This window comes from Marmota flaviventris, chromosome 3 (genome assembly GCF_047511675.1).
Source record: "Marmota flaviventris isolate mMarFla1 chromosome 3, mMarFla1.hap1, whole genome shotgun sequence".
Classification (NCBI taxonomy): domain Eukaryota; kingdom Metazoa; phylum Chordata; class Mammalia; order Rodentia; family Sciuridae; genus Marmota; species Marmota flaviventris.
The window spans coordinates 38,525,639-38,543,195 of record NC_092500.1 but is presented as its reverse complement, the minus strand read 5'-3'; the positions used below and the strand labels follow the sequence as shown (position 1 = coordinate 38,543,195).

At 34.5% G+C, this 17,557-nt stretch overlaps 1 protein-coding gene across 1 annotated transcript in view; it reads left to right on the top strand.

Moving 5' to 3' along the window:
* Positions 1 to 17,557, top strand: part of Ptprq (protein tyrosine phosphatase receptor type Q) — a 209,397-nt gene that overhangs the window by 19,951 nt on the left and 171,889 nt on the right. Inside the window, exons 9-14 of the mRNA XM_027929031.2 lie at positions 1,841 to 2,013; positions 9,802 to 9,982; positions 11,421 to 11,582; positions 11,686 to 11,865; positions 12,429 to 12,536; positions 12,681 to 12,962. Of these exons, the coding sequence (XP_027784832.2) occupies positions 1,841 to 2,013; positions 9,802 to 9,982; positions 11,421 to 11,582; positions 11,686 to 11,865; positions 12,429 to 12,536; positions 12,681 to 12,962 (1,086 nt within the window). The remainder of the gene's footprint in view (positions 1 to 1,840; positions 2,014 to 9,801; positions 9,983 to 11,420; positions 11,583 to 11,685; positions 11,866 to 12,428; positions 12,537 to 12,680; positions 12,963 to 17,557) is intronic.

Below are 17,557 nucleotides of genomic sequence, written 5' to 3'. Positions count from 1 at the left end.
AAGATATTTTCTACATAGTAACCCCAAAATAATGTGTAAAAGAAAGGTGGAATGGGAGGTTTGCTATTTAAATAGCTGTATTATTTCCACAATTAATGGGAAAGTCTTTCTACCATTGAGAAAAGTACATGGGCAAAAATAGTGATAGGAATATAGGTACTAGGTATATTTTAATGAAATAAAATTTTTATAGGATGTAGCCTGTAATAGGATTTTGTCTGTCTTCATTCTCCTCTTCTCAGGTACCTACAGCAGTGTTTATGTGAAGAGCATTCATTCTTTTGAATGATGAGCTAGTGACTCTTGTCATGGGGTTCTAGTCCCAGGATGGATAGAGAAGTTTCCTGTATCCTTCCACAGAAAATTGTATTTTTCTGTGAGATTAAAACATCTGTGGGAGGAGATCATCTAAAGAGTTATCCTTCTATATTCAGAGACTGAAATGTTTTTAGAAAATCAAATTCAAAGAACTAGCAAATTGTAGGTGCACCCATTTTATGTTTGTCTGTTAGCAAATTGTAGGTGCACCCATTTTATGTTTGTCTCTCAGTTTTAAACATGGGTTTTGTCCATGCTGGGCACTGGAATCTTGACCACCAGAATGGTTAATTCATACACTTAGCCACAAACTATCCATGAAATATTTAGAAATATTTATATGGTTACAATATCTAGGAGGGTTCTTTTCTGGTTATTTAACAGAGACAAAGAAAAACCTCTTAATCTATCAGATGAGAATTCCATAGTTATAATTTACTACATGATTAATTTAAGCATAATTATATTCTCTAGTTGTAAGTGCTGTTTATGGGAGTTGTGGTATTATTTTTAATTTATTTCTACAGTCTTAAAGGGAATGGAGTCATTCTTCTGTTTCCTTTTTAAACAATGTCTCTTTCTTCTAACTAGAGTTTGCTATACCTATCCCATTGTCAAATAGCTTAGGAAGATAAATCATAAGGGATAATATTTTTATGGCATTTTTTTCTCTTTCTTGAACCTACATGTTGGAAATTCCCTTGAACCATTTATTCCTTATAGTAGCCTTGTGTGGTTAAAGGAAAGATAAAATTTTAGCCTCATTATTGATAAGGTAAGTCAGAATCAGAAGGCTATTTGTAATTATATAATGAGCTATAAACAGAGTAGTCAAAAGCCCAGGACATGTTTATCTTTGGTTCATTACTTTTGGGGCACTGGGAGGTTTCCCAAATGTCACTGTGGATGATTTTATAACTAGTTTGCTTTAAGCCTGTGGTGCATTGTCTTGAACCAATTGTTAATTTATCCCTATTTTTTTTTTTACTACTACAAAGGATGAAGCCACTTGAAATTTGAGGCTCACATAACCAATTTGAAAATTCAGCAGAAAAAAATCAATCAGTTCTTCACAAATTTTCCTGCAATAAATTAAAAGATGGCTTAATTGAATTTATTGTATGATTTTTTTGAAGTATTCTGGATATTATTTTTTGATATATTATTATAATTTTTATGAAGCCTTCAAGGTTTCAATTGGGCATTAACATTCACAGATAGCTTCTCAGGGAAAATTATTATGAATTAATTTGTTATAACCAAATACTATGGCAGTTTGATTTTGGAAAATTATTTTATGTTATCTTACCCTTTATTTACATTTTGAGGAAATTGTGCAGATATTTAACTTCAAATGTCCATATATTTAGAGACTCTTATATTTGATTTTTAATAAATTAGTAAATTGTTTTAGTTAGTTTTCTTATAGAATTGATTACATATTTTAAATCATGAGCTAAGTAGTTAGGGAATATTTTTTATTTTAAAATGTATTTTTAAGGCCCACCCTTTTTTCTTTTAGTTCCAGGTGCAATATTTGATTTACAACTAGCAGATGTAGAAGCCACAGAAATTAGAATTACTTGGAGAAAACCACGACAACCAAATGGAATCATTAACCAATATCGAGTGAAAGTGTTGGTTTCAGAAACTGGGGTAGTTTTGGAAAATACCTTGCTTACAGGAAAAGACGAGGTATTGCACTTTCATTTCCACCTTGTGAGCCCTTTCTTCTTAGTTCTGGCCATGAAAATTTAGAAGATTTGCCAGTCTTCCACATAGACAATTTGAAAAGCTTCCTAGTAGAAAGTGATGTAAATTGGGGCATGTTGATTATGTGGCTAGATCATATTTCATTTTAGGACATATATTATTAGTTAAATGCTATTATCCTTTTTCAGCATATGAAAAATGTTAATTGAGCAATTAGGCAGAACTAAAGGTACTTCTGTATTCTAATTTTATTATGTTAATTCAGTTAATGAATTGTTTGGAAACTCCTGTTATGACTTTAATACTCTTTCAGAGGATTGTAATTTGGAACAGTTGCCAATGAAAAGACACAGTGATTTTAGTAGCTGTTGTTGACAAAGGATTTTGTCCTGTTTGGTCTTGGGAAGCTAAATTTCTCAGAGCTGCCTTATTTTTTAAAAAAAGCATTTTTGATTAAAGAAATCACAGAACTAAAAGAGATTTAGCCTTTCATAGATTTAAAATGAGAGGAACAGGATCTTTTGACAATATCTTTGCATTTATCCATCCTGGAAATCTCATTCCCCCCACCCTTTATTTGTGCTGGGAAGTGCAGGCAGCAGTGATTTGGCATCAGTATCTCTGTTTACCTCACTTAGCCAGCTGCTCACTTGGTGAAGACCCCTTCAGCCTCCAGGCTAGTCATGTTGAGGTACTGGCAGCTCCCTGGGGCACTCAAAAGAATAAACATACTTAGGACGAGTGCAGCCATCATTTGACCTTAAGTGATACCTAAAAGTTATTCAATAACTGGCTTCTATTGTTAGGGTTCAGGATTGCTGCTCCTGCTACCTGTGCTGTTACTTTTCCCCACACTTACTGATACTCTATTTCTAGTCCCACAGTTCTGACACTTGAAAGTTGACCTTACCATGTAGTTAGTGCCCTCTGGCCACCAGGACTTGTCAGTCCAAGTTGCTCACCATCTCCATCCCAGGATTAAATTTTAATCTTGTGTTGACTCCTTTCCTCTGTGTAAAGGATGTTGAGTTATGCTTCCTCTGATACTCTAGTTGAAAACTCAGGCAAAGGGCAAAAGCTTAAACCTTTATTCCTGCTGAGAAGGTCTTAAATTAGACAAAACCTTCTTTGGACCAGGTAACAGGTCTCCCACTTATGCTGATAACATCTATTGAATGGCCAGCCAGACCTGTTTTTCTCTTGAAGCTAAGTGATTATAGAAAGGCTTGTGATTCTGCCTCTATCTGGTATGCAATTCCTGTGATGTAGAGAGAACATATCCTTTGGAGCCTACAAATCTGGATTTAAATCCTGATGTGGATCTAGTCTCTTACTGTGTGGATAGCAAAAGAGTTGCTTGTAAGCCCAAGAGACAACTAGTTCTGCCATTACCAATGACTCAATCCTGGCATAGTTGCAAACTTCAGATTCCTGTTCTTTGAAGCAGAGGTTATAGGTTCCTGGAACAAAGGGTTAATGATGGGGATTTAATGAGTTAATGTATGCAAAGAGCTTAGAACTGTATCTGGCACATAGTGGTATGCTAATTATTGTGACCTGTTTTGATTATGATTCTTGATATTGGACCTTTCACTCTACTTGACATTCAATATTCCCTTATCTTCTCTCAGTAGAAGGAAACATTCTACTTTATGTTTGTGATAATATCTTTTTTGTTAGATCAAACTCATTTTTGATACATATGCTTTCCCATGTGATTGGTGTTTGAGTTCACCTTTCAGGAGAGTGATGGGAGATGAAAGTAGCAGATGCTCTAAATCCAGATGGCCTGTGTCCTTAGCACATCACTATTTTCTTCTTATTACTTCCTCTGCTTTTCTGTGTTGTGATTTTGCAATACTTTGGCTTTAAACATTTAAAAATGAAGAAAATAAAAGAGCTAGTTCTTATTATTGTTTTCTGACTCTATGATACAGGTGTTCTGGGGGGCTCTGTTTTCAGCCACCTTATAACACTCATTTGTATGGTTTCACAGTTTCAGTCACTGCTTCCTGTTTGTATGTGATTCCTTTGCCTGGCTTTGCACTCTGACCTTTCTCTCTGACATTATGAATTTCTACTTGTATCTGATGTGGGAAGGTTCTGGCACAGTTCATTATATCTAAACTAATTTCTCCCCATAAAACAAAACAACCCTCCTCCTTGGGATAATAGGATATGGGAATGGGAAGTGAGAAGAAGGTTGTGAATTACTGATGAAGCATGATACTGAAAATACAGAAGTCCTGGGACAACAATGGTGACTTGTGAGGCTTCCACAGGACACAAAAGAAAAAGGTCTATCCAGACAAGTATGAGAAGAACATGGTCTGAGGAGTGGCTGACTTAAAGCCTTGGTGTAGAGTTGCAGGCTTAGAATTCCCTCATCCCTTAGACAGTGTACTCCCTTGGTCTCTGACATAAAGGTTGTTTAAGGAACAGCAAACCAGCAGGAAGGGTCTATATAAGGTAATGGTTATGGGAGTGACGTTCTATCCCTATTATTCTATTGGTTACATGCAAGCCACAGGTCTCTTCTAACTCAAGGGGAGAGAGTATGCAAAAGCATCAATAGCAGTTGGTGGGGATGACAGGACCCCCTGAGAGGCTACCACCATACTGTTCCAGTCCACTGCCTCATGTTTCACATACCCATGAAAATTATTCTTCTAGTCTTTAGAATACTATTTACAGGATAAAAATAACAAAATAAAAATTGAGAATGCCTCACTATCATAAAAAGAAGAAAGTCAATAAATGCTAACATAATGGAGTGTGTGAACATGCTGTTAGTGATTGAATAAACACTAAGAAGTAGAAATGGGTAGAAGTGTTGCTTCTGAGGAGAAAGGCTTGAAATAGGAAAAATATGAACAGCATTGTTATTTTCATTACAAATTCTTCATCACTCCTTGGTTTTAGTTTTGTTAACCATGTGACTATATCCCAATGATGAACCTTTAAAAATATTAAAATATAATCCTCCTATGCTAGGCTTGATCTGGTCTCATAACCTTTATGGAATTTTTTTCCATTCACTCTTCATGCTTTATTTGTATCTTAATAAGTAGGGTGTATTTAAACAATTCAAAATATGTGTAAGATTTTACTTTTGATATTTAAATGGATATTTTAAAAATTATGTTAAAAAATGGAATCTCAGGGCTTGAAGACTTATTTCAGCTTCTCAACTTATATATGAACCTCATCTATAGCATTCCTAAGGAATGGTTAGAAATCCAGCCTCTGTTAAAGTATTTGATCAACTCTGATGATTGGGTATTCATTACCATAAAAGCAGCTCCTAGTCAATAAGCTTTAAAACATTCTTCTTTATGATCCCACAGCATCTGTTTATCAAGTGACAGTGAAGTTCTGTTAGGCCCAGAATGTACACAGGAGAACAAGAAACTGCCTTGTTATTCAGTTGCTTTGAGCTATTTGACTTATAATGTTTACCAGTTAGTTAGTCCTGACTCTGCTCTCTGGACCCACATCATAGATTACAGTGGTATGATCAGGAGACTTGGAACCACGGAAATGTGCTCCTGTCCTACCTCTGCTATCAACAGTTTTATGAACTTGAATACATGACTGTAAAGTGGAGTTAATACCTCTTTAGGATCTAATGAAGTGAGATCACAGGGACAAAGTGTTTAACATTCTAGTGGACACACAATATCTTGAAATGTTAGTCTTTTAAATAATAAAAATATTACATAACAATTTAACTTTTGTCTTTGATGGAACCATGGACATAGTTTCCCTAAGGCTTTATATCCTGTTTTTACAAGTTATGATTTCAGGTCCTTCTTATCATGGATTATTCTCCAATGTGTATTTCCTGGTTTGTCAATAAGTCTCTCACTCAAATGAAAACAATATTCTGTATGGCATTTAACTAGACTCAACTCGAGTGGGATTATTTTCTCCTTTGACCAAAATAGTCAAACATAAAAATTAATTTCCTTGGGTCTGAAGTCTGAAAACCCTTAAAGTCATCCCTCCAAGAAGCTATTTTTTAATTGAATTTCACACTTTGATTTCATCCTGTACTTGTTCTTCTATTAGAAGCCTAACATTTTTCCTCCAATAGACATTCTTTTGCTGCCTAAGTATTATAAACCTCTGGTATTAATGTCAGTACATCTTTTCATTGTACATACTCCTTGAGTATATCAAAGTTTGTCGCTGGTGAACCTGGGAAGAAAGCCAGCTAAGTGCCCCACCAGTTGGTACAAAATGAGGCCGAGGACTGAACCTTACTTAGTAGGCCTTTGAGGTGTGTTTACTTTAGGGAGCCTTAAGGATTCCTTCACTACAACAATGTGTAGAATGGCACAGTATCCTTAAGGAAGTTTCCAGACATGTGCTAATTGTAAACTTTCTTTTTATTACTTCTTAACGGTATCAATTATGTCTATTTTAAAATAGAAGTATTAAGAATAAGTCAAAAATTTCATTAATTCAATTCACTAGAACTCCAGTGAGTCTAAATTGATAGATATAATAGCTTTTTTTTTAAAAAAAAAAATAAAATTGCACTTGCTTTAACAAAGATTATTATATGTAAAATCAAATTGGTTTATTCAGGTGGATTAGGAATTTAACTCTGAAGACTTCTAATTCTTTCACATAAATTCCAACGATTCCCGGGTAGCATATGCAAGGCCTTTCATGTTGATGAATTGTGACATTCTCTGACTCAAGGGTTTTCAACTGGGGGCAACTGTGCTCTCCAGGAGACATATGGTAATCTCTGAAGACATTTTCAATGTCACAAGTGGGAGGGTGTTTCTGGTAGTTATGGACCAGGGATATCGCTAAACATTTTATGCTGCACAGGATAGCTCCCCATGATGAAATTATCTAATACAGAATGTCAGTAGCACTGCACTGATGGATCCCAAACTTTTAAATGTTGCAATGAGCTTTGTTTAACTTCCAGTTCCCTGTTTTTTTCTTTTTTGTTTTTAGGTTTTTTTTTTTTTTTTTATTGAGGATAGAACCCACTAAGCCACATTTTCAGCCCTTTTTATTTTTTATTTTGAGTCATGGCCTCACTAAGTTGCTTAAGCCCTCTCTAAGTTGCTGAGGGTAGCTTTGTACTTGGAATCCTCCTGCCTCAGCCTCCTGAGTTGCTGGGATTACAGCTGTGTGCCCTTGTACTGGGCTACTTTCCCATCACTTAAAAAAAAATCTGCTTCTTTGAAAGTCAAGCTATTGAAGTATAATTTACATACAGTAATATTTCCCCTTTTTAGTGTACTGTTCTGAGAAATTCAGTAGTCATGTATAGGTATGTGCTACTGTGCCCAGTCAGTTACTGCTTTTCCACCCATGTTTCCACCCCTTCTCATTACTCTTAAGTTTTCATTCTTTCCAATCATTTTTGCCCTTAAAATTTTTACTTCATTTTCTCTTTTGAAAAACCCAATATCCAATCTAATGTCTTTTTGAACAAGGCAAAGCCTGAGAGGTATTTACAACATGGCACACTTAATGATGATTGGTGATATTCTAGATTGTTACAAAACCAATGTTTAAATTACTGTCTGAGATGTGGAGGATTTTTTCAATGAAAACTACAATTTGGGAGAAATTCAGAGTCAAAAGTACTCACGTTAACTCTTACATTAAAATGGAAGTTTGTCTACAGAACTACTTAGCTAATTGATGGAATGCTATGGTTTACCTCTCAATAATTTATCTGACATGAAGAAGAAAACATGGAGAGATTTAATGCAAAAAATCATAGTTCAAGGGGAAATTCTTTGTGTTACCTCAGTGTCTTGTTCATAGGGCCTTTGTACACACTGGATTCTCAAAGGGTGACTGATTGATGGTGGAAACAGCTGTGGGGCTCAGGCATAAACTATTGACTGGAATACCAGAGCATCTCTGAATTATGTGTTTGTGATTCGTGCCCTCTCTAATTCCCCTGTGGAGGCAGAGCTCAAGTGAGCTGTTGGAAGGTAGAAGATCTTCACCTTATCCTCTGTGAGGCTCCCCGTCCAGGGCGCTTTATCACAACCCTTTAGATCTCCTCTGTGTCCCCTGCTTTTCTGCAGAATCCTTTTGTGGTTAAGGTGCAAAATGATTTAGGTAATTTTATTTTATATGTGTCATTTGAAGGATGGATATTGTTTTGAATTATGTCTCCATTCTTTAATTTATCAGAAAACAGTGTTTAAATAAGGTGCCTTGGCAGATTTTTTAATTAACTGAACTGCCCTAAAATTTCTTGCCTTCCTAAAATTTTTTTCTGGATATCCACAATTGTCTTTTTAAACACTAAGTGCTTTGATGTTAATGATCAACCCTTTTTTGGCTCTAGGAATTAAGACAACTCAAAAACATATAAAGTAATTAAAAGACAGGGGCCACTTAATAAAAAACTCACATCCTATACTATGAAATACTTACAAATGTTGAAGCTTGAGCAGAGACTTGATAAAGAATAGAATAAATTCTTTGTGAAAGGGCTTTGTAGGTGAGTTTTGAAGCAGAACTTGAAAAGGAATTGATTAAAGAGTGAATTTGCATCATTAAAAAAACAAAAACCATTTATTTTGGGAAATTTCAAGCAGGCCTAGAAGTGGAAGAAGAGTACAGTATGTCTCCATATATGCACATGGATTAAAAAGTTATCAGCATCCTCAGCTGGTTCCCATGACTGTTGGTAGTGCAGTTGTATTTTAAAATAAATTTCCAGACATCACATTATTTTTCTCCTATGTGGCTAAGCAAAAATACTCTTAAGAAATGAGCATTTTCATCCACTTAATAATACTATGACTACAACTAACAAATAAAAATATTGTCTTGGCATCATTTAATACCTAGAGCATATTAAAATTTCCCTGGTTATCACTAAAGCCTATCTAGAGAGAGATGTTCAAATTAGAATCCCAACAAAGGCTCTGCACTGCAGTGGGTATAAAGTCTCTTTAGGGAATATTTTCTTCTATTAATATTAAACCTGACTTCTGACATTGACATTCTATATAAATATCTGATATTTTTTGACCAAAATATCTTTTCCCATTCTGTTTCAATCAGTTATTTTGCTAGGGATGGATAGGGAGAAAGATATCTTGTTATCCCAGCAGGACCTTCCCCTCGAGCCACAGTCTGCTCCTGATGCCTTCGCTACATTATCTGCCACTAGTGGACCTTGACATATATGAATTACATTATAGAATCTAGGAACAATGGCAGTTACTTATAATGTTTCATAGGTCCAGAACTGTGGATAGATTTGCCATAGCCCCTGTTTAAAAACTCTTACCATGCAGTTTTATTCTTTTCTGTAACTTTAGTTAGATAAATTATTGTCATTGACAATTACAAATAGGCATGCAAGCCTCTCGTACCTGTCATACAAACAAAGATTCTTAGATAGGAAAAACAAACACATTTTTAATAAGTCAGGATGCCTGGAACACCTCCCATTGTGGGATGAGAAGTTGAAAGGATTTCAGTCGTGAAACTTTTACATAAGGTTGTCTAATCTTGCCATACAGAAATAACTCAAGTCAGAAACAAATACCTGCTTCTTCTCAAAATACAGTGTGTTCTCGAGAAGTAGAGTGATCACAATGTGTTACGGTGGTGCAGAGTTTTAGTAGCTGGAGAATGAAATCTTATAACATAAAGAAGGCAATAGTTATGGAAATAATATTGTTTCAAAATATGTGTCTCCATAGCTACAAGTCATTAAGTATAATTGAATTTCTAGTCATTGTAAACATCTACTTTTAATTACAGTATATAAATGATCCCATGTCTCCAGAAATGATGAATATTGTGGAGCCAATGATAGGATTTTATGAGGGCTCAGCAGAGATGTCTTCTGATCTGCACTCACTGGCTTCATTTGTGTATAACAATGATGTACATAATAACTTTCTTGTAAGGAGTAGAGCTGAAGACCAGCATTCACCCATAGGTAGGTAAAATTTTAATTCTCTATGAAATGCATTGAAACCACCAGTAATAGCTTGCAGAGATGTGAACCTTAGCTTAAAGTTCAACCATATTATTAATGATCCATGGGCTGGAGTCAAATTTTTTTCAACCATCAGTTAACCTCATTCAGCAAATGGAAATGCCACACAGGCAGGAGCTGGCCCCACCTAACCCATTTGACCTTCTTCCTAGAGAAAGTAGCACCCTAGAGTCTTTGGCCAAGCTGCATAGACAATCAGTTATTACAGTTGCCAAAGCAGGTGTGATGGGAAGGGATTAACATATCTTCAAATCATTTACAGGCCTCACATTCTTTGCAGCTTTTGACTAATAGGTTTTCAAATGTCACTAAAGGTAAATAGGTCAGAAAGTTACAACTCTAGTGCATGGAGTGGTAAACAGGTGTAGGTGACCCCAATGATGTGGTGATGTCATTAGCGTATACACTTGCTCTTCAGGGTCAGTGGATCTTATTGTTTCTAAAAGGACAGTGTCATATGTGACAAATTAAAAATATTTGGTTATATGATACAGCTCTAGATAATCTCTTTGATTTTTATAAAATGTTAAGAAGAATATTTTATTTCATTGCCTTTTCACAGGTTTGGCATTTTTCTCACTCCAAATTAAGTGTTATTCTATTTATGATAGAATTAGTTTAAAAATCACATTTTATTAGATACATGTTTATTTCATTTACCAATCTTTTTTTTTTTTCTAGTGCAAAACTGAGTAGGGGCAGCACTACAAATTAAGAGGTCCATGATTTCTGATAAAGATGTCTCCTAACATACTTCAAATTTTGTCTAATTGTTAATTAAGCATTTTGGAAGCACCAGTTCTAAATTAAGTAAAAATTTAAAGTTTGACATCTCTGTTAAGTCATATTTATGTTTCAGTTATTCAAGGATGCTGGCTTTGAGGAAATTGTTGGGACTAGTGAATGTATGGTGAATTTTGAGTCCAAATAAAATTCTCGTTTCTTTAGCTCTCCTAATAAACTGTTGATTTATAATATTTCAATTTAATATTATTGTCTAGTCTTTGTTTTCAGAAAAAAATCATAGACAGTCTCCCATAGAAAATTATATTTTCTCAAAGCACTAATTTCATGTTCAGAATAGTATATGACAACTAATGATGCTATATTATGAGCACAATGTGTTTGTAGACATTATTGGGGGAATATTTAGAATTCATACTAATATTCAATATGATCTCTAAAATCAATGATTTTATATTTTTTATTAATTATGATCTATATTTTATATAGAGAGAAGTAAATGAAGAGATTAATGAATAATGTGATTTCAGTTTTCACTGAACAGAAATGGTTTTGAATCCAAATAAAATTTTCATTTCTTTAGCTCTCCTAATAACACCCCCCATTTTTTTTCTCTCCTCACTGATGCAAACAGTAACCACAAGGAATCAGTATATCACTGACATTGCTGCCGAACAGCTGTCTTACGTTATCAGGCGACTTGCTCCTTTCACTGAGCACATGATTAGTGTATCTGCTTTCACCATCATGGGAGAAGGACCACCAACGGTTCTCAATGTTAGGACTCGTGAACAAGGTAAGACTGTGTTTCCTTTGAAATAGTTACCTGCAAATGCTGCTCTTGCATACTATAATGCTTTTCTTTTCATTCATATTAATTTTTCATTCTTCTTTTCAAGTGCCAAGCTCCATTCAAACTATAAACTATAAAAATATTAGTTCTTCATCTATTTTGCTATATTGGGATCCTCCTGAATATCCCAATGGAAAAATAACCCATTATACCATTTATGCAATGGAACTGGATACAAACAGAGCATTCCAGATGACTACTATAGATAACAGCTTTCTCATAACAGGTAGAGCAAAAAAATGTTTTTTTTTTAAATATTCCTAATTTGATGGAAATATGCATCTCTATATACCTTAAACAAGACAGGATTCATGCAATATAATTTCAGATTTTGTTGTTCTACAGATCCATGGATATCTTCAAAAATACTTGCAGAAATAACTTGATTAAACATGTTTTTCTTTAACTGTATTTACCCACAAAGGTATAAAAAGCATCTGATCAAAGTTTCATAGAAATTTGCTTAACTGAGGAAATACTACAACTGGTACACTGAAGTAACTCACTGTTGAAGATTTGAATGAATGTGAACAGCTGAAGTATTGCCAAGCCAACCATTCCCCTTTCTATGTGCCAAAAGTTATTTTTCGGCTTTAGATTAGTGTCTTACTATTTTAGGAAAGAACTTAGACATCATATACATGGAAATGCTGAAAAAGCTCAAGGAATATGGGGATATTGGGATTATATGGAATCTGATTTAGATAACAATCCCTCCAATAAATCATTTGTACTTTCCCTATGTTAAATATCATTAATACATTAAACAGTTTCCTATTATCCTTGCAGGGCTAAAGAAATACACAAAATACAAAATGAGAGTGGCTGCCTCTACTCATGTTGGAGAAAGCTCTTTGTCTGAAGAAAATGAGATCTTTGTGAGAACTCCCGAAGATGGTAAGAATATAAGGTGCAATTTTAACTTAAAAAGAAAGAAAGAGAGTGATATTACATGGCTACTGTCTCTACTTCATTCCTTCTTCCATGTCTGAAGGAATAAGCATTAAAAAATGTGCTTAATATTTTGTTTTCTTCCCCTAGAGCCAGAATCGTCACCCCAAGATGTTGAAGTAATAGATGTATCTGCAAGTGAAATAAGGTTAAAGTGGTCACCACCTGAAAAACCTAATGGGATTATTGTTGCTTATGAAGTGCTCTATAAAAATATGGATACTTTGCTTATAAAGAACACCTCAACAACAAGTATAACTTTAAGGGACTTAAAACCTTACACTCTCTATAACATTTCTGTCAGGTCGTATACCAAATTTGGTCATGGCAATCAGTCATCTGCATTACTATCTGTAAGAACTTCTGAGACTGGTAAGTTTTTCTTGTTATTGTTATTGAATAAAATCTAGTGGTGTATAAACATAGCTGATAATTGTTGTATTGTTTATATTTTTTAACTTCAAATTCCTCATGATTTTTTTTTTTGGTTGTGTGTAATTCATATATTTATTTGATTTCTTTCTGGCAAAAATGTGAGAAAAGTTTTGGCCATGCAAGTTTTTTTTTTTTTTTTTTAAGCCTGATTTACGTACAAGATGACTCCTAATAAAGACCAGTTCTTTTGTGCTGGAGCATAATTTAGTGGTGAAATATTTGCTAGCACGCATGAAGCCCTGGGTTTGATCCTTAGAATGGAAAAAAAATTAGTGAATTTTACAAATGAAAGATCTTGAGAAACACGAATTTTTAATGTACCTATAAATTTTGAATTGAATAACTGCTTGCTTTTAATTTAGGCAAAAACAGAGACACACCCATAGGAATAAATTCTGATATTTTTTTGTTATTTGTTCTAATTTGTTTTACAAGACAGCAGAATGCATTTTGATTCATTATACACAAATGGAGAACAACTTTTCATTTCTCTGGTTGTACATGATGTAGAGTGGTACCATATATGCAGTCATACATGTACCTAGGGTAATGATGTCCATCTCATTCCACCATCTTTCCTGCCCCTATACCCTTTCCCCTCTCTCCCTTATGCCCAAAGTTCCTCCATTTTTCTCCTGCCCCCCACCCCCTGCCCCATTATGGATCATTATGGATCAGCATTCACTTATCAGAGAATTTGGCCTTTGGTTTTTTGGGGATTGGTTTACATGATTTAGCATGATATTCTCCAGCTCCATCCATTTACCTGCAAATGCCATGATTTTATTCTCTTTTAATGCTGAGTAATATTCCATTGGTATGTATACCACAGTTTTTTTTTTTATCCATTCATCTATTGAAGGGCATCTAGGTTGTTTCCACAGTTTAGCTATTGTGAATTGAGCTGCTATGAACTTTAATGTGGCTATGTTACTATAGTAAGCTGATTTTAAATCCTTTATGTATAGACCGACTGAGGAGTGGAATAGCTGGGTCAAATGGTGATTCCATTCCAAGTTTTCTAAGGAATATTTATACTACTTTCCATAGTGATATAGATAGCAAAACAGAGTAGAAACACAAAATGGCTGGGGAATCCTTATAGAGGAAGTAGCATTCAACCTGGATCTATCTATCTTTCTTTCTTTTTTTTTTTTTCTGGTATTGGGGATTGAACCCAGGGCTGTTTAACTACTGAACCAAGTCCTGAGCCTCCCTTCTCCCCATTTTTTAAAATTTGAGACAGGGTCTTGCTAAGTTGGATAGGGCCTTACTGAGGCTGGCCTCAAACTTCTGATCCTCCTGCTTCAGCCTTGGGAACCATTGGGATTACAGGTATGCACCACTGCAACTGGCTACTCAAATCTTAATGAGGAAGATGGAGTGGGCAGGAGACTATTTGTGGACTGGCTACTGGCTGAACATCATGAAATTGCCACTTTTATAGGTCATAAGTGGCCAAATATCAGCAATTTTCTATGATTTATGCAGATCTTACTTGTAAGGTTCTGTCCTTGACTGTGAGGATCTACAAATCTAGTAAAGCAGCTTACCTTTGAGTGAAAGCATTCTCTTGAGACTCTGTACAGAAATTAAGATGTTGAGTTGGTACAAAGTGCTCATAGAAAATAGAGTAATTTCCATTGACACAATAGGAGAATAATGAGCATTTTATATCTTCAGGAGTTGATATATTCCTTAATTTAAAGTTAATTGACATAAAACTATGTGGTATGCATCATTGCTTTTATAGCTATTATACCTAAAATAAGTATTTTTGAGGGATATATTTCCCTTTTAGTGACTCAGTGTTATTTTATACTGGGCCAAGGAAAAAAAACAAGCATATTTTGAATGCCTATTAGATACCATGGGCTGTGCTAATGGCTGTCACACAAATTGTCTTTTAAATTCTAGAGTAAAGCATAAGGTATTATCTTTATGTCTCATGAAAAACTGAGATTCTCAGAGGCTCATTCTGTGAACAAATATTTCCAATATGCTGGGTCCTACTGGTTATACAGCAATGTCAAAGAAAATTATTCCTGACCTCCTGAAGTTGATATTAATTGGTGGATGTATAATTGCTTAAGGTCATCTAGGTGGTAATTGATGATGCTAGAAGTGGAAGCCAAACCCATCTGACCATAAAGCCCCTTTTCCTTTCATATCACATGTTGTTTTGCAGACCAACAATAAAGGTGATAAATTAAAAAATATATTTAGGATTTCCCTGTTCATTTTTGCTGTGATATTTTGCTATTTGCACAGCATGAGGAAGCAAAGTAATAACTCTGAAACATCCTGTTGTGATATTAAGGAATTACCACATACATGAATGCTTACCAAATCTTTTACTACTTAAGTGGTCACAACATCAAGAGCATCTGAATTTAATGATGCAGTATATAATAATTTTTATTTTCAGATTTGTACATGTATGTATTCTTTAACTTAGAATTGAAATAGTAGATTTAATTTTCATTATCTGTTTGTCTGGACTTAATTCTAAGGGAGAGATTATAAACCTCAAGTGAATATAAGAATTTAATTTTAGATATAATCTTAAAAAGAATTTTAGTTCTGGAAAATACATTATAAAACATAGAACTCTTCATAGGCAAGGGGATCAATTACTATTTAAGTAAAAGTACTTATAAATCATAGGTGATAAGAAGTAAATTTGGGGCTTCACAGTAGGTCTATTGAGCCCCATTTAGGATTCATTGAATAGGCCTGAGATATACCTAGAAAAATACTGAAGAGGAGAAGTGACTCAGCCCAGGTTTTCCTAGCCTACTGTTGGGTTGTGTTGACACAGACTTCTCAGAAAACAAAGAAACCTAAATGATAGTCTTGGGTTTAGTGCCTATCCTCCTGATTTTTGGCTCTCTGTCCTAACTTGAGGTGGTCTCAAGGTCTGTGCATTCTCCATCTGTGTGGAAGTGAAATACAGTGGAATCTATACTTATGTCAGTCTACTATGATTGAGCCTCCAAGTTTAGCTCCTTGGGTAGAAGCAGCAGCCAGGGTTTAGTGGTCTCAAGATGTCCTTGGAAGCAAAATGTGCTCAAGAACAACACTTTGTGCCCAGGCTCAATAATCTTATTAAATGAGGGAAATACCTATTCCTTATTACAAAATAAGTACCCACTCTTTAATAAAGTTTTGTGAGAAATTGAGTGATGTGTTAACTCAGTGAAGTGTTAATGCTGTTAATTACAAATAGGAGTAAGTTATCTATTCAAATGCCTTATCTTATTTGGAGAATTGGAGTTTACTAATGCTTGGAAGTGAAATACTCTATGTTAAATAGGAAGATCAATATTAGATTGATTTTTTTTTGTGTTGTGTGAGTGTGTGTATGTGTATCTATGTATGTTTGTTTAGTGGTTATAGATTATGCAGTTTACAAGCTTAAGATTAGTTTTTTATTTTCTCATGCTTAGTGTGTGATTATCCAAAACATAACACTAAGAAGTTCCCATAAAAATCTTTTGATTAAATGCAATATTTCCTTGTCTTCCTAAGATATAACATTCTTTACAGTGAAACCTTAACCAAACACCTTGAACATTTCTGATTTGGACCAACAATGTATGCATTATCTACTAATGGGTGTAGATGATTACCAAAAATTTGAGTAGAACTCTTATAAGCTTATTTTCATCAATCAATAACTTTTTAAAATTTTTCTGCATACATTACTACTATGTATACCAAACAAAAACCTTTTGGTATATTCAGAGTAACTTCCCACTTGGGGATCATCATGAAACATATTTTGTCTTTTATTTTTAGATTTTAAATAGATTCAGCTTTTCCAACTAATTATAATTATTATTTTTTATTTATAAGTTATCTACTTTGCCAAATATTACTACAGTTGGGAGTACTCTTTATACTAGTTGAAAAATTCTAAGTGCATCTTCACTCCCCAGAATCAGTGAGTCATTGGGTTGTCTTGCTGAAGATCCAGCACTGGTCATACCCTAATTATAAAGAAATGAAATGCCTGGGATGCATGAGCTTAGGGATGCACGTTTGTCCTGACCATTGGTGGCAGGCAAGCAACTGCAGAAGGACAGCTTAACGAATTCTTAGAGTTTTTCAAAATCAGAAGTTACACTAAGTTATAAATTTTTTTGAATTTTCAAAAATTTTTAATTAAATTATTATTTATTCTAATTTGTTAGAATTAGTAGCAGAATGCAATTCATTTCATATTTATTACACATATAGAACACAATTTTTTAAGTCACTGATTGTACACAAAATATTTTCACACCATGTCTTCATACATATACTTAGGGTAATTATGTCTAACTCATTCCACCCTCATTCCTACCCCTTTGCCCCCTCCCTTCTCTTCCCTCCTCTTTGCCCTATCTAAAGTTCCTCCATTCCTCCCATTCTCCCTGCAACATCACCATTATGATTTAGCATCTCATATCAAAGAAAACATTTGGCTATTGGTTTTTTGGGATTGGCTTACTTCATTTAGCATCATATTCCCCAATTCCATCCATTTC